Here is a 24,765-nt window from a genome sequence, read left to right as displayed (position 1 = left end):
ATAAATAAAATTCTAAAAAAAGATACAGTAAGGAGTAAATTGGTTTAGTTTTTAGCAAGCTGAGTTTTGGGCAGTTGATGATAAGAAAATCTTCCTAATTCTGTAAGTTGCTAAGAGATTACCCAGGAATTTTATAGCATCTCCATTGCTGGAAGTCTAAGACAAAGAAACAAAATGCTCTGGTTAGACTTGTGTCTTTGAGGAAAGATGTGGGTAAAACCGATCATGATGTGAAGGTTCAGAGGGGAATTTTTGAGGCTCTTTCCAGGCTTGCTTTCCAGGTTTCTGTGCTTCTGCTGTCTTAACTTACTCCAAAGTTACGGATGGTGACTTGCAGTAGACCTTAGCCAACCAAATAGTGCTGGTACACGTATACTGGCTGATCAATACGGCATAAAATTTTGTTGTTTGTTTATATAAATCATCTCCTCCAGCACATTACATCTGGTTTGTTTGCTACATACATCTTATTACAGATGTGTACTGTACTTTCTCATAAGGTTTACATTTTCACTCATCAGAGCCTGTTTATGTTGTGTTTTATACCTAATACTGCTGTCAAAGTTGCAATAATGTTCCTGAAACCATAGGAGAAAGACCTGAAGTAGACGCAGGCCCTTTATTTAAGGTCTACATTTTAAATAGGCATTGTTAACTTGTTAGCAAACCTAAATCCAGTTACTCAGAAGTTCATGTGCCTTGAGCATATTTAGTAGTTGCGTAATGGTTGCCTAGGAACCTGCTGCAACAGTTGTAGAAAAATCCTTTCTGAAAGGTCATTAAATAATTTGGAGTGTTACAGTATGTATGTTCTTCTACGTAGTAAGCGCAGAGAATACTGTTATTAAACACTAAAAGTGGGCCGTGATAAGTGCAAAGCACAAGTACAAGATTATGCCAGTAGGATTTTATGGTGAAAAGGTGGTTGAGAAACCTTTATTAGAAACTGGAATTATTGTATAACAAATGTGACAAACTCAAAATACATTATTTTAAAATGCATGTCTGTATTTAAATTGTCTTTGGTGCTCATTTTCTTTTAACATACATGGTCTTATTTGATTTATGCTTTAAGAAGCATAGAAATAGTTTGCAGCAAAGACAATTTGTAATATGTGTTATATAAATCATCATCTGAATCACTGGCTGAGAGGCAGAGGTTTCCAGGGTTGTGTATCTGTAAGTCACGTTCTCTTTGCTAGTTTATAGGATATAAATTGCTATAATCCCCAGCTACAGAGATGCGGTTCTTGCAAGGATTTGTATTAGCTGAAGTACATAGGTCTAGAAAGTCATAGAATCATAGAATGGTTTGGGTTGGAAGGGACCTTAAAGATCATCTCGTTCCAACCCCCCTGCTGTGGGCAGGGACACCTTCCACTAGGTCAGGTTGCTCAAAGCCCTGGGTTAGTTCTTGCACCAGCCAGAAAGCTAAGTCATGTAAAAAAAAAAAAGTGAAAAAACCCAGGTAATACGGGAATTACTACTTCTACCCTTCTGCATAGCAGAACAAAATAAGCTTCATTAAAAAAAAATGTTTTTATGAGCTTAAGGATAAATTTGCAGGTATGCTTCAGCTGTATCTAAGGGCTGATGCATTTGTTTGTCACGCTCTATGCCAGGAAATTACAGAACCAAATTTTCTTATTTTCTGAACGCTTCTTGAGCTTTAGCTCAAACACTGAAAGTTTTGTTTTGAAGATTTAATAAATGCAGGAGAAAAGGGAAAAGATTATTCAATGTAAATATTACTGCTTACCTGCGTGTGATTTTTCTGAGGTCATTACCTTTAGTGGGGAAATAACAGAAATGGTTATCTTCTGAAAAGTTTTGTCATGAATGATATAGTAAGTGAAGAAGCTCAGGAATTATTTTGTTATTTCCTTTATAATCCTGTAAGTAAAAGCTTTTTGTTTTAGATGTTGATATTTTCTTGATTTCAAACTATGTGTGTCTTCAATTGCAGCTCAACCAGCAGGAGTTCCAGAGATCCTAAAGAAAAGTCTGCACAGTTGTTCAGTGAAGGGTGAAGAGGAAGTTTTTCTGATTGGCAAGAACTTTCTAAAGGGAACAAAAGTGATTTTCCAAGAGAATGTTTCTGGTTAGTGTGAAAGCAGTAATGGCTTGGGGTGCTGAAGAGAGCATGACATTTGGGTTTACATTGGTTGATAAAGTTTAGTTGCAGAGAGCAAACTGAGAAGCAGAATCAAAGGCACTACAATAAATTGCTTTATATGGATGTGCAGTAAATTATGCTTTTTTAACTTTCATGTAGATGAGAATTCTTGGAAGGCAGAAGCTGAAATAGACATGGAATTATTTCATCAGGTACTTCTGTGTTATTTATTATTACTATTTTATTATTATTATTTTTATTATTATATTTTAATAAATAAAAAAAGACTCCAACTCTGTTTCCAAAGAAAAATCAAATAGGCCTTTCCCTCTTCATGGGCATTTCTAGAAATAATATTCCTTTTCTTCAGACAAGTTCTTTAGTGAGTCTGGTAGAATATCAGATAGGACACGGGGTAATGGCTTTAAACTGCAAGAGGGTAGATGTAGATGAGATGTAAGGAAGAAGTTCTTCACTGTGAGGGTGGTGAGGCACTGGCACAGGTTGCCCAGAGAGGTTGTGGATGCCCCCTCCCTGGAAATGTCCAAGGCCAGGCTGGATGGGGCTTGGAGCGACCTGCTCTAGTGGAAGGTGTCCCTGCCCATGGCAGGGGGGTTGGAACTAGGTGATCTTTAAGGTCCCTTCCAACCCAAACCATTCTATGATTCTGTGGTCATTGTGGCGTTACCACCAGTACCATTGTTCAATTTCTAATTGAGAACTTAGATACCACAGTAGGAGTGTGGTATATGAACTTGGTGAGCAAGTCTTTGCCCTTACGTACAATGTAATTAAAAGGCCTAATACAATTTTTCCAGTAGCTTTCCTAAGGATACGTTAGATTACTACTGAGCGGAAATAAATTGTGTGTACGCCATAGTCTTTATACCTGGCTGAATTTCTGTTCCGCTCTGAAATGTTTTACAAAATATTTGTTTATTCTTTTTGACACAACTAAGTGTCTTCATGGACTATTGGACTGAAATTAGAGAAATTACCAGATGTAAATGACATCTGACAAACGTCATCTTGCTTCCCATCTCTGAAGGCAGTGTTCTGTGCATGCACTGGTAGAAATGATTTCTCACTTCTAGTGGGCTAGACAGGTAGTTGGGGAATAGACAGATCACTCATCGCTATTACTGTTGATGAAGGATTGCAGGCCTCTTTTTTGATGTCTGCTCATTGTTAAATCCACTAAAGTGTAACATGAACCTGCGTCCTCCATCTGTTCACACTGAATACAAAGACCTGATTCAGCAGGACAGTGAAGTGTCTGAGTCCAGCAGAATTTGGTGGTACACTGATTGCAGCTCAGTAAGGCACATTAGGCATAAGCTTATGTTTAAAGTAGTGGACTTTATATGTCTTTCCTTTCTGCACCTTCCATTTGAGCTATAAGTTGCCAGCAAGCATCATATAGGCAAATTATTCAAATCTCTCTTCTAGCACAAGTTATCTATCAATTTACTTCACCGAAAGTGTAACTTGATCATGTTTCCCCCAAGGTCTTTGCTTTTTATGGTGTTTTATCAGTCTGTTTCTCTGTTTTGATGGATGTAAATACAATTAAGGTCAATAGTAATGAAGTAAGGTTTCTAATGTGATCTTCTTAAAATTATTTTTGCATTGCAGAATCACCTTATTGTGAAGGTGCCACCATATCATGACCAGCAAATAACCTCAGCTGTTTCTGTGGGAATATATGTGGTGACCAATGCTGGAAGATCCCACGATGTGCAACCATTTACGTACACTCCAGATACATGTATGTAAAATAGAAAACTGGGGGAAGGAATGGACAGTTTTACCTGCTAAGCATCTCATTTCTGATTTCGTAGTATTTAGTCCATACAGCAGAAATGTTAAGTAATGTGGATCTTTTCAAACTCCTCTTGCTGGTGAGGTTTGCTATGTTAAATAACAAAATCTGAAGGCTTGGCTTTTCTCGTGTGTGGCAAGTAGCTCAAATTTCAGCTGCATGGAGACAGCTTTTCTGATAAAGTAGCATCCATTTCTAGTATAAGGTTCAAAATGAAGCTGAGCAGGAAAAAAAGTAGACATACTACATAGAGTACACCACATACAACCAAAAAATAGCACCAAGCTTTATCGTAAGGAATGTTAACGTTTGACCATAGACTGTATTTTTATTTATCTGTATTACAATAGACAGTGCAATGGCTGACTGGCTCTTTCATTTTTGGAAATGAAAATGATATTTTGGGCACTGTGATCATTGGTGCATTCACAGCCACAAACAGCAAGTTTATGTACAACTTGGAATGTTTCTCTGGGTTTCAAAGAACCTTAATTTCTTTCAGGTGTAAGTAACTGTTTTGGTTTGCTTTGCTTTTTTTGCTTGTTTGTTGTTTTAACATAAGGAAGTTTTCAATGTGTTTTGTCTCAACAGCTGGTACTCTGAATGTTAATGTGAAGAAGGAAATCTCCAGCCCAGCCCAACATTGTTCTTTTGAAGAGGCTATAAAAGGTACTAAATTGATTCTTATCGTTGTTGTTAATAATTTAACTATAAATGCCTACCCAAATTTGGAGGAATGAATCAGACATCCTGTGAAGATAAGTCTGTGCTTATAAAATCTGGCCCTATTCTTACAGTGAGGTTTGTTTTCTGAGTCTGAATATTTTACTTTAGAACAGTATTCCTTTAAGTATATTTTAACATGAGCTAGTATAGAACAAAAACTTTGCAAAAAACAGTATTAAAAAAAATTCCCGTTTTTCATGCCTCAGGCCCTGCAGTCTGATCTTTGTTTAATACGCTTGCAAGTGAAGAAGAAAAAAGAAAGAAGCCTAAGAAGGCAGTTAATACAAAGGATATAGAAACTGTGTAGTGTTAATTAAAGCAAAAACACACATAAAGGTAGTGGTGGGGAAGAACTGAGTACTGAAAAACACAAACGTGCCAACTTGGTATTTTTCGGAAGCTGTCCAGTGGTTTTGTAAGACTGCTTTCAGTGGGTCTAGTTAAGAATGCTAATTCTGGCAATTTCAGCTTACTCCCTTCAGTGAGGGGTTTTTTTTTCCTGTCCGTGCAAAGTTTGTCGTTTTGTTCCAAGGGAGCGAGTTTTAGGTTTGCCTGGTTTTTAAGTGTGAAGTGAATTGATCCTTCCGATATCGAAATAAAGTAGAGGAAGGAAATGTTTCTTAGTTGATTGTTAAAACTATGGTAGTGTACAAAGGTTAATGGAAATTTCCATAGCCTGCTCTGGTGAAAGCAAGTTGAAAGGTAAGCAAATTAACAATGTGATCACAAGTTTGATAGGAATCCTTAGCTTCAGGTTAAAATCATGAAGCTCATGTTTGAAGTTAATAGCTTGGTCTTGGCAGGGGATATATTTACACGTTGACTTTACAACTTGTTGGGGAGGATGATAGAAGATATGATGAGTTTAAACCTGCAGAGAGTGTTTGGAGGAGAAATATGCACAAATATTTAGGGCAATGAAACAAGCTGATAGAAGGACTGGTAAGACTTCTAGTAGCAAGATTAAAAAGATGAGGAAAATAATAACTAATGTATCAGGGCAAGCCTGACATCCATCTAATTTAGTATGGAGGTTTAACCAAGGGAAGATACCAACTGCTTCAGGAGAACATCTGCTGTTCATAAGAACACAATGTGCTGTTTCTGTTGCTTCATGTCCTCCATTTAATTTATGCGATAAATCTTAATTTACTTTCTTGTGTGGGTTTTCTGCTAGCCAGCTCTCTTTTGACGGTTCATTCCTGTGCCTGTTCTACTCTAGGTTGATCACGAACCAGAGGTCAGACAATTTTGTCTGCTTTATGTACTTTCTCTGCATACGTCCCAGCCCGTCCTTCCTCACTGTTCTGAAACGATAAAGACCAGTGGGGATCCAGTGGGATGTTACTTCCGTCCTGTTTCCTTTCACTGGGAGCAAAATCCTAGAATTCATAATTTCTTAAGTGGCATAATTTCCAGCAGCCCTGGCCAAATAGACTGAACTGTTGCTGCCAGGGACATGTACAGCTATGTATTGAGCTACAGGGCCTGTCTCTTCCTATCACAGGCAATTTTAATCTTTGTCTCAGGTATCTGTGAATATTCCTTAAAATAATTTCTATTACAGCATCTGCATATGTAAATAACCAAAACGTGCCTTCCCAAAGATTCTTAGCTCTTGACATTTTAAGGGTCCGCAGATTTGACAGACTTCAATGACAAGTTACGTTTCAAGACAACAAATTTATAATTCTAAGCTGTTCTGTAAAACTTGAGGAAGATGGACAACCGTGTAGTTCAGGTCTTTGCCTTCTAACATTGAAGTAGTGCTGGAGCATTGTTTTTAAGTGGTTAATGATGGTTTCAGTTTCCAGTTGGAGAAAAGGGAAAGAGGGTGTGTATGCCTTGATAAGATGGTAACTATTCAGAAGTTCTAAACTAAGTGTATTACAAAAACATAGTAAAAGACCAAAGCCAACAGTGTTTCTCTGCTTTTGAAACTTCTTTATCATTATTAATCTCACTTTTTTTTTTCATTCTTCCAACCAAGTATGTCACTGTGAACGAACATACCATTGCTAGAATCTAATCTGTATACCATTGGGATTCTTTTAAATTACTTACATAAATTTTTTTTAATTGTTTCTGATGAACACAACATGATTAAGCACGTAGAAGAGAAAAGCTTATAAATTGTGACTACGGTATAGAAAAATACTGACTGCTGTCTTTAAATACACTGTATGACTAGCTGTCCTGAAGCAGACGTATTCTAGAGTAGTCTCACTCAAATTGCCTTCCCTGCCAGCAGCACAGCCCAACACGTCAGGTCACGGGGCTTGTATTTCTGGAGCCACCCCAAACCTGTGAGTTAACAGAAAGAGGGAAAGAGTTTATTTGACTGTCAGTATATTGACAACTGTTGCCATACTCACTGCTGAGAATTTATTGCTGAAGACAGAAAATAACATTTCAGGAGAGAGTCTTTGGCTTTACACAGAATAAACACACAAGGACTGTTGCTGAGGACATGGCATACTGTCGATATAAATTTGCAGAAATTTTACTGCCGTGTTTTTGTAAGACTTAAATTTGTTTAAAGCATGGACATCTGTTGTTTTATGTTGAAGATTAATTTTTTAATTTACTTAAAAGTACTTATGGAACTATGGGTTTTACAGGCTTTCCCATTGGTTTGTTTTAAGCTCAAATTCAGCAGTATTTGAAATCAAGAAAGTTAATTTCATTTACAGCAGAGATCTCAGATAGCTTATGTAATATTTTTTATGTGGATCAGGAAAAATTAAAGTTCAAACTAAAAAGATCTAATTCATTTTAAGAAGCCACCTTTCTACTTTAAAAGAAATAGAACAAATAGGCACTGCAAAGGCAAAAAACCAACTTGCTCTTGCTACAGAGCTGGCATGCAGATTTATCAAGTTTTTGCTTGACTAGGCCTCTAACAGAGCAAAAATACAGTCTGAATGCTTTGAGCACTCTGTCCACAAGGTTATCTGAAAACAGACATTTTTCAAAATGAAATAGAGGAGTTGTACAGTTAAAGTGCAGTAAAGTTTAAAATCTGATAATTTGTGGAAAGATGTCTTAAGCTTCTATGTTTGTAGTTTAAGCAGTTGGTGGATGGCTGTCCTGGTCTAGAAAGATACAAAATGGAAGAAAAACAAAACTATGGCATTGCTGTTAGTCTTAAAAATAACCTTTGAAGGTTTCAGGTTTTCTAGGATTGTTTGAAGTAGTCCAATGTTTGCAATGATCTCTCTGCATGTTACCGTCTTATATGAGAATGAGAGCTCTTATGGTAGGGCTGAAAAGTAAAATGGGAAGCTGGCCACCACTAGAAACCCACTCTTCGTATAGTGAATGTTAACATTCCATTGCCCTCCGTTTATTTTTATTTGTGACTGCAGCAGTGAAAGCCACTGGTTGTAACCTGGAGAAGGTAAACATTCTTCCTAGTGCCTTGATAACTCCACTCATGCCAAGCAGTATGATTAAGAATGAAGACGTGGCTCCAATGGAAGTAAGTGCAGAAAAAAGATCTCCCCCTGTCTTCAAGGTAAGTTTGACTGTGATCTGAAGATACTAGCTTTAATAGTCTAGTTACGTCTACCCATCAGTCCATCTTCTAATAGTGGAGAAGAGTAACACACAGGGAAAATGTCATGTCCGAGGTCGGTCTGGGCAAAACATATGATCACAGAGCATGATTACTTTCGAAGGAAATTCTCTATTATTTTAACTTACCTTGTTCCTGCATTCAAACAGATTGCTTAGTGATACTATGATGAATTTTTTTTGATCTGTAACATAGAACTAGTAAATTACTGTAAGAATATTATTATAATCACTTCCTAGCATTGCTTTCATTAAATTGTACCTTGACTCCTTCCTTGAAGTAGCATTTCCACTGCTAGTCATTTGCTTACTTGTTTGGTTATGTATGGAAAGATACATAGCCATCAAATCTGCCGTCTGATCTTTCCTGAATGTAGTGGATTGGTGGAAGTTTTATAAGCATAACCTGAGTAAGCTCACAAATTGCTAAATGTATTGCTCTTTTCAGGCTTCAAATGTGGTCGGACCAACTCAACAAACATTGGAAAACAGTATGTCCGGCATATCAACTTCTGCTTCCCATTTACCTTCTGAAAATGAAAACCAGCAACAAATACAGCCGAAGGTGTATAATCCAGAGACACTAACTACTATCCAAACACAGGACATTTCCCAGCCTGGTAGCTTTTCAGCAGTCTCTACTTCGGGTCAGCTGCAGAACAGTGATGCATTATTGCAGCAAGCTGCACAGTTCCAAACAAGAGATTCCCAAACCAGGGAAGTCTTGCAATCAGATGGCACAGTGGTCACTTTGTCACAGTTAACTGACGCATCACAACAACAACAGTCTACACTCTCAGAACCAGCACAGGCATTGCAGCAACAGATTTCATCCAGTATTTTCTCATCAGCAAGCGGCGTGAGTCAGTTACAGAACACTATACAGCAACTGCAAGCTGGAAATTTCCCAACAAACACTGCCACTGGCAGCAATAGAAATGTTGACTTGGTGCAACAGGTATTGGAAGCTCAACAGCAGTTATCTTCTGTTTTATTTTCTGGTTCAGACAGCAGTGAGGATGTTCAAGATCAGCTAAATGCAGACATCTTTCAGCAAGTTAGCCAGATACAAAATACTGTAAATCCTGGGATATTTTCCTCATCAGACACAGCTGTCCATTCCAGACCAGAGAACCTTTTGCCTGGACGGGCTGAAAATGTTCACTCACAGCCTGAAAATGCATTGTCCAATCAACAGCAACAACAGCAGCAGCAGCAGCAGCAGGCGATGGAGACTTCCGCGGCGATGGTGATAGGAATCCAACAAAACATTTGCCAAGCTGCAACACAGATGCAGTCTGATTTGTTCTCTTCAACAACTTCAGGGAATGGAGCCCTGCAACAGTCCCCTGTTTACCAGCAGGCTTCTCACATAATGAGTGGGTTATCAACAAGCGAAGACATGCAAATGCAGTGTGAATTATTCTCTTCATCTCCTGGTGTTTCTGGAAGTGAGACTACTCCTAGTGCTCAGCAGCAGGTCTCCAACAATGGACCTACTATGTTTCAGGCATCAAATTCTGCAGATGGAGAAGAAGCTTCAGGACAGAGTAAACAGATGCAAAGTACTGTATTTCAGACCATGGTTCAAATGCAGCATAGTGGAGAAAGTCAATCTCAAGTTAATCTCTTTTCATCTACCAAAAACATGATGACTGTTCAGGCAAGTGGAACTCAGCAACAAGGAGGTGGTCTGTTCCAGCAAGGTGGAGAAATCATGTCTATTCAGTCGGGAAGCTTTATGCAGCAGTCTCCACATTCACAAGCTCAGCTTTTTCACTCTCAGAATCCTATTGGTGATACTCAGAATATATCACAGGAAACACAAGGCTCTATTTTTCACAGTCCAAATTCCATTGTCCACAACCAGACCAGTACTAATTCCTCAGACCAACTGCAGCCTCCAATGTTCCACTCACAGAATGCCATGGGTGTATTACAGAGCTCTTCAGTTCCTCAAGACCAGCAATCTGCCAACATGTTCCTTTCCCAGAGTTCAATGAGCAACCCTGCAACTCAGGAGGAACAGATGTCATTCTTTACAAGCCCAAATTCCATTTCTCCTCTTCAGACAGCAACAAACACTGAACAGCAGACTTCTTTCCAACAGCAGACACAGATCTCTCATATCCAGAGTTCTATGCTTCCCCAAGAACAGCCCCAGACTCAGCCTGCTCAGCAAGGTTTGTTTCAGTCTCAAGTGTCGTTAGGCTCCATCCAGTCCAGTTCAATTCCTCAGAACCAACAAGGAGCTATCTTCCAGCCTCAGCATTCGATAGTTGCTATTCAGAGTAGTCCTCCATCTCAAGAACAGCAGCAGCAGCAACAGCAGAACATGATGTTCAGTAATCAAAATGCAATGAGTACAATTGCTTCTCAAAAGCAGAACATGATCTTCAATCCAAATCAAAACCCAGTTACCAATCAGGAGCAACAAGGCCAGTCCATTTTTCATCCACAGACTAACATGGCATCGATGAACCAGGAGCAGCAGCCCATGCAATTCCAGAGTCAGACTACAGTGTCTTCTCTTCAGAATCCTGGATCCAACCAGGCTGAAGCACAGCAGCCAGCCATCTTCCATAACTCACCCCAGATTCAGTTGGTCCAAGGGTCACCAAGTTCTCAAGAGCAACAAGTCACCCTCTTCATCTCTTCAGCTTCCATGTCTGCCTTGCAGAATAGTATGAGCCAGCAAGAGCTGCAGCAGTCTCCTATGTACTCTTCTCAAAACAGCATGGCAGGAATGCAAGGAACTGCTTCTCCTCCACAGCAACAAGCTTCTTTATTTCACAACACAGCAGGAGGTGCTATCAACCAGCTGCAGAATTCTCCTGCTTCATCTCAGCAAACATCAGGAATATTCCTGTTTGGCATTCAAAACAGTAAGTGATAGATGCCCCATTCTGAGTTTACAATTTGGAAGAGCTACTCATTGGAGTCCACAAGACAATGATTGTTCAATTCTAAGTTATTTACAAAAAAAATAAAATTCTGGAATAAGTAATGTAGCACTACAATTGAGAATATACATACTCATCATGTTGCTCTGAATGTTGCTGATTTTGCCTGAGAACTCTTAGCTTAAATACCTGTTGGTCGTCTTATACTTGGGATTAACATGTGACAAAACCACCTTAGAATTGTCTGTATATCTATACAGAAATAAGTATACATATAAAATATTATTAATAACACAAATAATATATAAAATACATGTACGCACATGTTTTTAAAAAAAAAAAGTTATGCTCTCTTAAGACAGCTCCACTAACCTTTCTCTTGCTGCATTTGGTTTCCACAATTTATGCAATGGCTTTCTCCACACATGGTTGAAGAAAAGCAAAAATTTTTGAAGCTGCGTAGTCCAGAAAAGTGTCTATCGAAGTGTATTTGAAACCCCTTTAACTTTATAAGCCTGCACTTTTCCGTATTTCATCTCTGAATCTAGCCTCTGTGACAAGTTCTTTGGGACGTAGATCCCTTCATCTGTCTGTAAAGGGCTGTACATACCTGTGAAGCTCCAGAAGTAACAGATGCAGATGATGATTACAACAGCTTATAAAAGATCTGGACAGAAAGCCGTAGCTGTGTACGTGGTCTGTGGTTATACCTGAGTATGTGCTTTGCTGTATGAACTCTTTGACAATCAGGCTATATACAGCCAAGCCTTCCCGTGAAGCTGAAGAGAATGCTGATGGTAGGAGGCGAGGCACAATGTGCAGGTTTATAGAAGGAGCTGGTGGATACCTTGGCTGAACTGAAAAAGACACATCTGTGATTAAGAAAGACAAAGAATGGGCATATTCAACGCTTTTCTTATGCTACGCATTTTGTTTTTCTTCTAGGGAAGTGTTGTCCTCTGGGGTGTTAATAGTGTTTGGTCATAGTAAAGAGTCCATAGATTTGATATGTACACCTTGAAGCTCTGCTTATACCCTGAGGGAGTGGTGAGCAAAGGTGGTCATGTGAACAAAAGTGCACGTAACTTTCTGCACAGTTTATAATGAATATGGATATATGTAAAGAAGTTGGCTAATTCACTGCATGTATTAACCTAATTTAAATGGTCCTTTGTTCTTCACTTACTGCTTAACAGACTGTGGCCAGCTGCTAACTTCTGGACCAGCTACGTTGCCGGATGAGTTGATGGCTATAAGTCAGCCAGGTCAGCCACAGAGCGAAGGACAAGCAGCAGTGCCAACGCTTCTCTCCCAGCAGATATCTGAGACTTCGCCACTACCTTCAGCTATGGCAACCAATCAGAATATTGAGAAAATAGATGATCTGCTTGTGTCATTGCAAAACCAGGGGAACAATATGGCTGGCTCGTTTTAATTACTCAAGTAAGTAAGGTGTTTGGGTTTCTGGGTTCTTTCCTGCCACGCATACTTTTGTTCAGTAAGTCTTTACTTCGGAGTGTATCGCCATGCTTTAAGAGGTCAGCTAAAATACCAGGAATACTGAATTAAGAATATAATACCAGTGGCTAGAATGAAGAGTTATTAAAAACAGTCAGAGGTCAGAATTTGTATGAAACAGTTGGTTGAGACCGGGTTGTCTTGTTCAATTGCTGTATGTTTTGTCATCTGCTGTGACGGTCTAGTACTTTATTAGGAAGGAGAGTAGATCACTGACAGCTTGGCAGATAAAAGCGTTATGAAATATGACTGTAGTTAAAAACTTAAGGCTTATTGAGTAAATAACACCTCAAGTCTGCGCTATTCTGCAGTTGCCCCCTGGGTTACAATAACGTCATGTGAAAACAAGTTTCGGTAGAATATGGCGACTATTGAGAGTGTGCCACACGCTGAGTCTTTGTTAAAAATGAGCTGCCGCAATCAGCTGTTACTAGGAAACATTCTGCTTTTAGAAGGTGCCTTTTTCAGAGAGGTGAAAGAAGCTTTGACTGCAAATGAGTACCAAGAACCAGGAGGACTCTGGAATCTAGTATTGTCCACAGTGTGTAACTTGGCTGTAGTTAACTGTCGTGCTGTCCTTAAATCCCCCATAAGTTTCACTTCAGTGATACACTTCATTTTCTAATCTAAACTGGTTTGTAGATGAAGTTATGAACTTAAAAAATAAAAATAAAGCGTGGAACGAGAGCAATCCTGCTCTATGGAAGAATGCTGCATTCTGATACTCATAGTTTCACGTCTGCTTGTGAAGAACGCTTTCAAGATGAAGGAACTACCTAGAAGTAAGAGGATGATTTGTGCTAGTTATGCCTAACTTCTTTGCTTGCTTGCTTTTTCCTGCAGAAATTCTGTGAAGAGAAAAAGTGATGATTTCCCAGATCCTCTCAGACCTTCCGACTCTGGACTAGGCTGTGTGGAACTGATTACTTCTGTCAAAAAGTGGCCCTCTTCTCTAAAGAGCACACACGTGGCCAATTGCAGCGTCTAGCACCTAAGGCTATGACCATAGTATTTGGGATTTGTAGTGCCAATAATGCTGAAAAGCTATGCTTTGTTTTACTAGGGCATGGGATTGTACTGTTACCAGATTCCTAAACCTCATTAACAGTGGGGCGCTCTTTGAATTTAAAGCATATCTGGTCAGTTGTTATTGTTGTTAGAAGGTAATACATGTTACCACGTTTACTTTTTTCCCTCCTCTTCCTTCTTCACATCCCCTCTTTTTACTAGAAAAGCTTGTGAAGCAGAAACATGAAATGCCTGTGACATGAGCCAGGACTCATAGCTGTCAGTAAGTGAAGGGATCGCATGTTTTACAGTTGAGTGGGAGAGCTAATACTGCGGTTTGTTAATTGCAGTAGGCGGCAGTGAAAAATATTGATAACTGTAATAAGCAAGCAGAGAATTGCTTGCTGCTGTAGATAGCCAGAGGTGGGTGCTTGCCATCTGAGAATGTGATTAACGGTTTTCCATGTCTCTTACATGTAACTGTGCATAGAGCAAGGGTTTGGTGGCTCTAACAAAACGAAGAAATGAAGGGGAACTTTCAGTTAAATTTTGCTCTTAAAATCTTATCCTCTCAAATACCTTCAACTTGAAAAGAACATTCTGCCTGGCTGAGGAAAGAACTCCTCTGTGTCTCTCACTCTGACTGTATGGGTTAGAACTCTGTAAAGCTGCATTACCCATTCTCAAACCAGCCTTCTCCCTTTCATTCTTTTCATGGTTTTCCTTCTCTCTCCCTCAGTTTCATATTGCATTTTTAAAAAAGACATAAATATCCTACTGGCTTTAAAGATCAGAAGCAGCTTTTAGGAATCCGTGGCATTAAATTGCTTAGCCAGTAGAAGCTTTGACAAATAATCAAGGATTAAGGAAAGAGGAAGCAATTTCTCCACCACCTTCTAAATGCAGGAATCCCCCTTAACCAGTCATTTTCCAGCTGGTACTGATGTAAATCTTCAGCTTGACTTTACTCCAAGGAGGGGGCAAATTACATCATTTTTAAGCATTCTTAAAAATTTCACTTCATCCTGAGCTGTTGCCTCTTTGTAGCATATTGAGCTCATTGCAGTTTTGAAGTGATTTTTTTTTTTTCCTACCGACAGTCCCCAAGTCTAGTTTCTAGATTGTCATGTCTCAATTAAAAAAAAAAAAAAAAAAAAAATTATGTTACAGAATGTAAACCCAACCCACTCCAGACCATGCAGTTGTATTGTGAGGCATGTGAATTTTTTGGGTGCTCCAACTATCCGGACAGTTTTGTGATATCTCACTACAGCCTCATTCAGATATTTGTTTCTTCTCCTTCTGCACGTAGAAAGCTGTTGCTGCAGTTAGAGCCCAACAGCTGTCATGTATGGCTATTATGCCTTGGTAGAGTGTAGTTGGTATCATGTCATTTTTCATTTTTGTTATTTTAAATAACAAAGAATAGTCTGTAAATGGTTTTTAAGTTACTCTAGTCTGTTTACTGTGTGTTTTTCCCTTAACGTGTGTGCTTAGTTGAGCCGTATAGAGTTTTTGTTCGTTTTAATGGATTTTCCTGTTTGTCGGTCTGTCATAACGTTCACTTTCTCTTTCTGTCTCTCTCTTTCTCTCTCTCATTGAGAGGCATTGAATTACGTTTTCAGTAGTAAGGCTTCTTGCCGATATGAAGGGAACTTTTCAGAAAGAGACCTGCTCTGGGTCATTTAATTTTGAATACAGTTTTCAATCGTTCAAGTTTTGGATGGTTTATATCTAATGTGTGTTTCATTTTTTTGGAAAGCTATATTTTGTATTTAGGAAATGGTATACTATTTTGCTATTTGTACTGAGTGAGTACATTGGCATAAATATAAAAATTTATATATATACATATATATAAAATATTCTTTTTGCCACACATTTTTGTGGTAAATTTGTGAGTTTGTCTGATGTTCTACCACAACGTGGCGTCTGATAACAGTGGGGTGGGGTGGGGTTTGTTATGTCTTTATTGAGTATTTAAGTACTTTTTGCAACATAAATAACTTGTTCATCTCTCGCCATTCCATCAGGCAATTTATTGTTCCAACTGGCTATGAGAAGCTTCACTGTGTGTTTTGATGTGTCTGTCACTCAGCAATACAATCTAGTCAGGAAACCCGTAGGCATTTAGGCGTATATAAAATAATGGGGTTTCATTCAGAATGAGCCATTCAGCTTTTATCCACTATCATTGTCTATTTAATATTTTATTATTAGCGCCTCTGTGTTTTAACTCTTAATTTATGATTATGCTAAAATGTTTAAAATTTTAATCATGATAAAAAGAATTCCCTGCTTCATAATGTCCAGAGCTGCTTTAACCCTGAACCATACTTTTTCTTTCTGTGATTTTTTTTTTTTTTTTCCTCCTTTCCTCCTGCTAAGACAAAATATTAACAAAATCTTGTTATGGTTCATGACATGAAAACAGCAATCTTGCAGCATTGACTAAATGCTATATGAGGCTATGTAGAAGACTGAGAATTATGGACCGAAACAACTTCCAGATGGTCGTGGAAGTCGATAGCCAGTTATTCGAAAACGAACTGGTGGCTTTTGCAGGATTGCAGTCCCAGGACAAGCTGTTGGGTGTCAGCTGGGGCCTTCATACACAGAAGAAGTAATAGGAATGATAAATTCACTTGTGTGCTGCTTCAGTTTGTTCCATTGTTCCGAAGGGGTGTATCCTTACGTTGAAGCGCTGTCGGTCAGTGCCAAGTCACCAGGGACCAATTCTCCATTTCACAAGATGGGTGTCCAAAAGAGAACTTCATACCAAGACTGCTACAGCTCCAGGGGAAGGGTATGTTTGAATTGTGTGCGTATTTTAGGTCGCTTATGAAGAGAAGAGAAAAAAAAAATGTTTTAAAAAAAAAAAATGTAAAAAAAAAAAAAAGGGCTGTGCTATCCCATTTTTCACTCCTGGATAACACCTTTCTTTTCTTGTGTTAAATTTATCTCCTTCATTTTAGGTCAATTGTTAAATGTACAACACTTTGAACACGTGATTTGGTTACAAAAAGTATTTGTCTTACGAAGGAAGAGATTGCTCAGCGGTTGATCAGTGCTTGAACTGCTGCTTGCAGACAGCTGTTACAGAGGCTCGAGAGAGGTTTGCTAAGCCAACACAGAGCTTAAAGGCAGGCTGCGGGATTTCATGGCAGAAAGACCCAAGAACGGTGTGAGCCACATCTGTATTTCGTCAGAGTCCTGAACACTTACTTTTGTAATTTAAGCAGTTGATACTGATCATTGGAGCTTACTCTGCTTTTTTTTTAATCCCTGTGTTTACTCCTCTGCATGCTGACGCTGGCGTGCCTGCTAGCCGCGAGCAGGCGGAGTGCTTGCCTGCAGAGATGAGGCGGTGGCATCATGTCTAGTCCATTTTGGTTGAGAGAGTTAGAAGATACTGAGATACTAGTCTCTCTAAATTTAAAGTTCCTGACGTTATTGTAAAGGGGAAGTTGCTATCATACCCACAAAGCAGCAATGAAGTACAGAAGATATTACTAGGTGAAAAACGAAAAACTGCAGAGCTGCGTTGCTGGGATGGGTTTTCCGTCTCTTGTTTTTTCTGCTGCTTGAGCTCGCTCTTAAAAGAACCGTGCAATCTAACCCTCCACGTTAAATGTGGGCTCTGCTCTTCAGCTGGATGTGCCCCTGAGGCACCTGTGGGCCGCTATCTGCACAGCGTCCCTGGCGCCTGGTGGTTTACAGAACAGCGATTTGTTGGCACAGATTAAAATCTAGGGAGACGTACCTGCTAGCCACCAGTCGTGACTTCTGCATACATTCTCTTGTCCGCTCATACACTGTGTGTATATATATATTAAAAAAAAAAAAAATCCTATGAATAACACATAGTACACAGTTATTAGCTAAATATCTCCTCTGGCAGGAAGTTATTGGTGCTTTGTGCTTAATTAGCAAGTCCATGTTTTGTTATTGCCTCTTCGCTGTCTGATCTTTCAGCAGTTATTCAAGCCAAATGCTTTGCTATTATTTTAACATAAAAATAGTTCGAGAAATAATTTCAGCCTTGCTATTTCAAAGTGGATGTTTAATCACCGATCATTTTATTATAATTACTTTTAATTACTGACAGGGTGGTTACTTCCTATGTAGTTCTAAGATAGAACAAAGCATGAACAGTTAAGTGTTTGTAACTTTGGCAGGGTTTTTTACTGGAAATACGAAGAGTCTGGGCAGCTGTATCAGTGGACATTCCCCTAATTTAGATAAGTTGAACTTTTTTTTTTTTTAAAGCTTCTATTGTGATTTTGATTTAGGATGTAGTTTCTAAAAAGAAAACTTGTCTGAACAGATTTTCTACTCCTATTATCTTTCCAGAGTCTTCAGAAAGAATACCAAACAAGTCAGAAGCTTGCGTTTGTCTTAAAACATAGTTTAAATCATTATTTGAGTAGCAGGAAAGATGATTTATTAAAAAGCAAAATCAAAAAAGTTGTTACGGGACTAAAAAAGCTGCACGTAGTTTCCCCCAAGGGTAGGTACGTGTGCGTGCAGGCATGCACGTGCGCATCCATTAAGAGTTAGAAAAGCGTTTTACTGTCAGGTTTTGAATCTCATGCCTCCGCATGGCAAACTGTTGGGTTACTTTTTCAGGGTAATTACAGGAGAGGAGTGCAAGGGATTACGGGCATTTATCTGAGTGATAGAAGCAGGAACGAGGAGAATGAATTGCTCTGCATGCTCTGAGCTATGGGTTGTGGGTGGGAAGTGAGAAGAAGAGATATTCATCACTGGTGACTTCTCATTAGCACAAAATTTATGTTCAAGGAGTAGATGGTTTTTGTGTTCCAGAGGACTGGAGGCAGCTCCACTATTTTCGAAGCTAAAAGGAAACTAGTAGTACTGAGATGCTTTCTTTGTTTGGGGTTTTTGTTTTAATTTGGAGTAGTCTTTTGGGATAGATTGTGAGCACTTCACGTTCGTATTCAGACCAGTTATGCCAGTTGCATGTGACAGGAGTCGCGCGAGCAGGGGGCTGTGCCCGCTGCAGGCTGGGAATCGAGCGTTGCGGGGCGCTCCTGGAAACGTGATCGATGTTGTGTAGCTACAAGGAAGAAGGCAGCAGCAGAGGTGCTCCTGTAAAAGCGTACTTGTAACATTCTCCAGTCGAGTAGGGGGCTCTGAGGGGTTACACAGGAGAGGCTTTTCCTTTCTTACAGTCTGTGTAGGTATGTAAATATGCAATGCCTGTATATTCTAGGATTATATATATGTATATAGAGGAATCGTATATCTATTATATATAAATAATTAGTAGACTCATGCATAGAATACTGTTATATTTACATTTTTATAAACCTGAAATAATATTACTTTTCCTTAGTATGAGGTTATTTCCAAGGTTTTTGTAGTAACTCATTAATAGTTGGATAAACACCTTTCAGTACTGTACACGTGGCGCTGTTGGTAATGTTGCTCCAGAAACTTGCTCTGCTTGTGAACGTCACTAATATCCATGGGTTGAACACAGCTGTACACTTTTGTATTTTTATATCTTTTTATTAATAATTGCAGATGTGGTCTTAGCAAAACAGTAGAACTGACAGCCGTGGTTGAGAGCCTGCCCGCTGGATGGGCTCGGGGAACGCGGCGGCAGCAGCACCGGCTTTCGGCATCCGTGCGCTCCCCTGCCAGCTCTCCTCCCTGACTTCGGGACCTTTTCCATTCTCAGCCTCCCAGCAGCTCGTGCCGATAGGGAACGGTGGTGGCTGTGTTGCTCCGGAGGAGCCTGGCTGACACCAGCAGCTCTCTCCCAGCGGGGGTTATTAATCGTTCTTGCATAGCAAAGGATCCTGGCTGCTGCTCAGCTGGGTTGTGTTTGGGTTGGGAAGGTGAAGCTTAATCTGTCATTCCTCTTCTCTTTATTCTCATAAAGGCGGGCATCTTTAATTTTTTTTTTTTTTTTTTTAACTGATGTTTTACTGCAACAGTCAATATCTAGAAAACTCCTTGAAAGCTGGTGAAAGCTCTCCTTGGTTTCTAGCCATGAGGAACCCTGCCCGACTTGTACTGATTTCTTACAGCTTGCGTGAGAAATTAAACTCTCTGAAAGAAATCCAGATCGTAAAATCAAGAGCGTGTGTTTTGTCTACCACGACTCTTCGGGCCAAATCAGGTGTGTTCCACTGCGCTTTGACGTGAGGTTGATCGATAGACGTCCTTGTCCCGGTACAGGCTTTATCAAAGCACCTCTGCCAAACGGAAAGCAAATGGCCTCACTTCTTCTCTGTGAGCCATCAGTTTGCAGGTCTGATCTCCGCTGTTCCCAGAGATCTGTAATTTTTGCTGTTACGGTTCATGAAATGGCCTCGTAACATTCCAGTGTATTGGGACAAGGGTGAGGAATCCGAGGATTTCCCTGCTTGCTGTGGGACGCTCGCCGACACTCTCTGCAAGTGCTTGGTTCGGACTCCACAACTCCGACACCCAGCAGCAGCCCGCTGTAAAATATTCCAGTTGTGTGCACTGGCTCCGGGCTTCGGATTAGCGAAGGGTCCTGCGTTCAGATGACGTTAAATGGCCTTCGCTTCTTTTTAGTCCCTGGAACCGCCGGGGAAGGTCTGGCCCGAGTGTCCCCTGTGCGGGTGGGTCCCCACGGAGGAGCACGGCTGTCCCAGAGGTCGGGATAACGGCGCTGGGGGGGGGAAGCTCCCTTTTGAAAGGAGAGGGGGAGAGAGAGGCCCTTCTGGGTGTTGCAGAACTGGGAACACATATCCTGCTTAGTAGAGCACAGTATTCCCGAAGCTTTGTTATTCTGGACACTATTTGAAATGAGGTGATTGGGAAATATTGACATTTGAGCTCATTATGAATGAGTAAGCTCCAAAAACCTTCAGAGCAGAGCTTTCTACCTCTGTTACTAGCTGCATCTTCGAGTGGCTTACCCGCCTTTCTGCCGTGCGTTCCTGGAGCGCACTGGTCGATCGCTGAGCTGCCTCTTCCACTGTCCTGCAATGTGAAAGTAGCACCAGATATTCCTTTGTGCATTTCTGTGTATATGGCTTTCGTAGTTGGGATTTTCAAAGCACTGATACCCGGTGTTTTCAGTTTGTTCTATGAGGGGATATTTTATTTGCATCTATGTTTTTAGCTATCCTGTGATAACTTGTTGAATATTAAAAAATAAAAATATTTTGCTTCTATTGGGACATTTGTATACTCGCAACTATATTTCTGTAAACAGCTGCAGTCAAGAATAAAACAATGAAAGTTTTCATTTTGCAGTGTAAAGTCTTGTGGTGTTTTTTTCAAGGGCATCTTCTCTCTGCCAGGAGAAAGTGCCGTTCTTTGGTACGGAATCAACCCCTCTGGCAACCGTATGGCGCTCGGGTCAGGAAACGCTGGGCGGGCAGGAGCCCGTGCTGCCGTGTCCCGCTGGAGCTGCTGCGTAAGAAACGGCACCGTCTCCTGCCTGCGCTTTTAAAAAATACTGCAGTGTTTCTTCTCGACTTTGTGGCGTTAAGTCTAAAGTAACCTTTGTGGTGTCGTAACCCAGCCTGCAACCTGGCCTTCAAGGAAATTGTTTTCATAGTCAGCCCGAAGCAGGATTCTGTCTCTGAGGGACCTGGGGGAGATGCAGAGGTCCCCCCCAGGATGGTCTGGGGGTTGTTCTGCCCGAGGGAGGCGATGCCAGAAGTCCCAACCCAAGGTGCCGGGCGTTACTGCCTCGCTAGCAGAATTTCTGTGCATGTTAGCACAGTCCCCCCTTTATCTGCATCGTTGGTGTATTGATGCTAACGTGCTACAAGTGACCTGGGGCGGCTGAGGCTCAGGTGCGTGTCCCCCTTCCCGCTGACCTCCTGCGGGGACGGTGACCTCTGGCAGGACCATGGGGCCGGCGGCCAGGGTCAGCAATTTTGGCATTTGGAAAAACTACAACAGGGGTAAGAAGAAACTGCAGTTACCGCCCGAGGGCTGGGTGGAATGCTTTACTGGGAAAAATTTAAGCAGCTTTATCCGAAAGGCTTTCCCCCGGTGCTGCCCCGGCACCAGCCCGTGCCACTGCCCCTCCTGCTGCCCCAGCGCCTCCCCGTTCAGCCCTGGGCATCGCCCATCGCCAGGGTCAGACGTGGCCGTGCTGCAGCGGGGCAAACGCAACCCGCTGCTGCTGGCTTTTGCCCTTCTGGAGCTGCCAGCCCTGCTGCAGGCACTTGTTATCCACCCCCTCTCGTTAAAATGTCCTGAGAAACCCTTCCTCCCCAGCCTCCTCTTCCTCTCGAGGCTCAGAGAAAGGCACACCCCGGCCCGTGAGCCTGGCACAGGTGGCCACAGAAACAAAGAGCTGAGCCACGGTGCTACGGGTTTTTGTGTTTATTAGCCACGCAGCTGTTGCCTGGGGCATCCTGGGGACCAAGCAGGGAAGCCGCTGCCTGGCCCGGCTCCCGCCACTTCTGGCAGGCCACCCCGGCTCAGAGCCCCCCCAAACCCCACGACTCTCACCCCCAGTCACGGCTGCTCTTCAGGCACCAGAGAAGCGTGGAAGGAAAGGCCCGGCCCCTGCCCAGGGCAGCTGCCTTCGGAAGGGCGCTGGGAGAGGCCTCACCCTCCCGGAGCCGTCGGGCAGCAACACGCAACGCCCGGGCGGATGGTCCTTCCCTCGCTTCCTTCCCCACATCCCGCCCTTCACCTCCTCTTCACAAACTTCTTTGTCACGGTGTTGGGGTTCAGGCGCCTCCGGCCAGCGCCCAGGGCCGCATCCCGGATTTGCAGATTGGCCGCGCGGCTGTAGACGTCGTTTTCCGCAAAGGGCGAGACTCCGGCGATGTAGTCGGGGTCGAAGACGTTGGTCTTCTGCCTGGCCTTGCGGGACAGCCGCTGCTGCGGGAAGCGCTGGTCTTCCACCAGGTGAGGGTTGTTGGCGTGCTTCCCTCCTTGCGGGGCCGGCAGCGGGTACTGCCAAGAGAAAAGAGGTTGTTAAACTCGGTTCGGGGGCGACTCTTGCTCAGAGGGGCTTCAAGATGACTGCAGGCCTCTAGAAAAGAACTGAGCAAACGGAGGACTGACCGCTGGCCCTCACAAGCTACTCACCCTGAGCCCTCGGGGGTTCAGCACCTTGGGGTTGCGGGAGAAATGCATGTGGAGGCTCCCGTCATCGCTGACGCTCACTGCGACCTTCTTCAGGGTCTTGTTACCGCAGTGGGGACAGAAAACCTTGGTCATGTCTGAAGTGGTCCTGCAAGGCAGGTACAGAGGGGGTTTATGGCTCCCCGGGCCATGGCATGCAGGCTTAGCCCACGAGCAGGACCATCCACCCAGCCCCAGCAAGCACCGTGTGCCCGTGCCGAGGGCAGCGCCACTCCAGGCACGCACGCTCACTTGAAGCAGCCGTGGCAGCGGAGGATGTAGCTCCTGGCCTGGCGGATCAGCATGCCGTTCACTGCCAGCACGTGGAGGCCCATCTGCAGCAGCACGTTCTGCAACGAGGAGAGAGAAACCGGGATGCCGTGAGCTGGGACTGCCAGGAGCTCGTACCGGGGTTTGCCAGCCCGGGCAGCGACAGAGGCCAACGGAAGCGACGCCAACGGGCTCTGCAAAGGCCTCGGCAACGGAGAGAACTGGCTGGTTTTAAGATAAAAGGAGCTGTCGCAAAGCTCTTTCATCCTGCCCCAGGAACTCGGCAGCACGCTCCTCTGTCTCAGCGTGCTGCTTTAACCAGCCTGGAGGTTTAAGTAATTTGAGAATCGGCCCTCAGCCCCCGCCGCCAGCCCCCCGTGCTCCCGAGGCTGGAGCCGGGGCCATGCAGGGCAGCAGCCGGCACCCACCTGCATGGCAAAGTCAGTGGTGACGCAGCCGACCTGGACGCCGGCGGGAGCAGTGTCACAGTGCCCTGTGTCCTGCTGGACCTGCTTGAGGTTGCTGGGTGTTATCCAGCCCTCGTCGTCACTCTCCTCCTCCTCCTCCTCTTCCTCAGCACTGGCCCCATCCTCAGAGCTCTGGTGTTCCTCAGTGGTCTCTGGGCTAACGGAGACGGCTTGAGCTTTCTGGAGGGGAGGAGACAGTCAGCTACGGCACACGGCACGCGGCACGCTCCGGTCAGAAACCAAGGTAGCAAGGACAGCGAGGAGAAGAGGCTCCGGGTCTCACCAGCAGCTCCTGCAGCTCCTCCTCGATGCTGGGCAGGGGGGCTCGCCAGTAGAGGAAGGAGCTGAACTCGTCGCTCTCAGAGGGGACCGTGCTCCTCTCCGGGCTGGGCTGACGCTGGCCTTTCCCTGGGTGCTTGTGCTGTGGGGGGACGCAGGACAGGGGGTCCCTCGCCTGCCGCTGCCGGTGGGCTCTGCGGGGCTGCATCCCCGTCCCCGTGGGCTGGAGGGCCCCGTCCCCAGCGCCTTACCTGGGAGCGCTGCGTCCCTGTCCCTTACCTTGGCGGGCAGGTGGAAGCCGGCGAGGTGCAGGGGGGCCTCGGGGTGCCGCGGGGTGGAGCTGAGCCGTACCTGGGGAGGCAGCACCGGGGGTCGGCGGGGCGCTCCGTGGCCGGGGCCCCGTCCCCGGGAGGGGACCCTACCTTGTCCTGGGGCTCCCAGCGGAGGCAGCCGGGGCCGCCGGTCTCGGCCTGCAGCTGGCAGGTGAGGGCGAGCACCTGCAGGTCGGCGGCCGAGAGGCTGGGGTAGTCCCCGGTCTTCTTGGAGAAGTCGGTCACTGCGGGGCGGAGGAGGGCCGGGAAGGGAAGGGAGCCGTCAGGCCGGGCCGGGCCGCCGGGCGGGCCGGGCCTCCCCGAGGCGCAGGAGGCCCGCTCCGGGCCGCAGGGGTCCGGTGGGCCGGTCCGGTTACTCACCGAGGCGGAGGATGTCGGGCCGCGGGCGGCGGAGGCGCAGCTCGCAGGGCAGCGCGGCCAGGCGGCGGCGCGTCGGCCTGTCGCGGATCTCGGCCAGCACCTCGGGCACGGTGTACAGGTTCTGCGCGATGTCCTGCGGGCAGCGCCGTCAGACCGGCCCGGTGTCCCCGTCCCCCCCCCCGCCCGGTTCCCCGCTCCGCGCCCCCGGTACCTGCAGCGGGGCGGCGCTGAGGAAGGCGCCGGTATCGGCCACGACGTGCGCCACGCGCGCCATGTCCGCCAGCCCCAT

At 43.7% G+C, this 24,765-nt stretch overlaps 2 protein-coding genes across 3 annotated transcripts in view; one reads left to right on the top strand and one right to left on the bottom strand.

Annotated features, from left to right (window-relative positions):
- The window catches only part of NFAT5 (nuclear factor of activated T cells 5), a 70,494-nt gene extending 55,690 nt beyond the window's left edge, over positions 1 to 14,804 (top strand). The window contains exons 7-14 of the mRNA XM_050903984.1: positions 1,967 to 2,101; positions 2,276 to 2,328; positions 3,752 to 3,884; positions 4,530 to 4,607; positions 8,033 to 8,181; positions 8,689 to 11,125; positions 12,340 to 12,586; positions 13,505 to 14,804. Of these exons, the coding sequence (XP_050759941.1) occupies positions 1,967 to 2,101; positions 2,276 to 2,328; positions 3,752 to 3,884; positions 4,530 to 4,607; positions 8,033 to 8,181; positions 8,689 to 11,125; positions 12,340 to 12,578 (3,224 nt within the window). The 3' untranslated portion in view covers positions 12,579 to 12,586; positions 13,505 to 14,804. The remainder of the gene's footprint in view (positions 1 to 1,966; positions 2,102 to 2,275; positions 2,329 to 3,751; positions 3,885 to 4,529; positions 4,608 to 8,032; positions 8,182 to 8,688; positions 11,126 to 12,339; positions 12,587 to 13,504) is intronic.
- Positions 14,805 to 22,131: 7,327 nt separating this feature from the next.
- On the bottom strand, positions 22,132 to 24,765 carry NOB1 (NIN1 (RPN12) binding protein 1 homolog). 2 transcript variants are annotated; one of them, XM_050903976.1, is made up of 9 exons: positions 24,688 to 24,765; positions 24,477 to 24,609; positions 24,207 to 24,340; positions 24,064 to 24,135; positions 23,789 to 23,926; positions 23,467 to 23,685; positions 23,021 to 23,118; positions 22,733 to 22,877; positions 22,132 to 22,597 (listed from the first exon to the last, which is right to left on the bottom strand). In XM_050903976.1, exons 1-9 carry the CDS (start codon positions 24,763 to 24,765, stop codon positions 22,328 to 22,330), a joined length of 1,287 nt encoding a protein of 428 aa, XP_050759933.1. In that variant the 3' UTR covers positions 22,132 to 22,327. The 2 variants fall into 2 exon arrangements, with proteins under 2 accessions (XP_050759933.1, XP_050759934.1); XM_050903977.1 differs by having other exon boundaries at positions 23,467 to 23,628; positions 23,777 to 23,896; positions 24,688 to 24,750.

Source organism: Gymnogyps californianus, chromosome 12 (genome assembly GCF_018139145.2).
Source record: "Gymnogyps californianus isolate 813 chromosome 12, ASM1813914v2, whole genome shotgun sequence".
NCBI lineage: Eukaryota > Metazoa > Chordata > Aves > Accipitriformes > Cathartidae > Gymnogyps > Gymnogyps californianus.
Note: the sequence above shows the minus strand (reverse complement) of the source record. Positions and strands in the feature narration are given on the sequence as shown.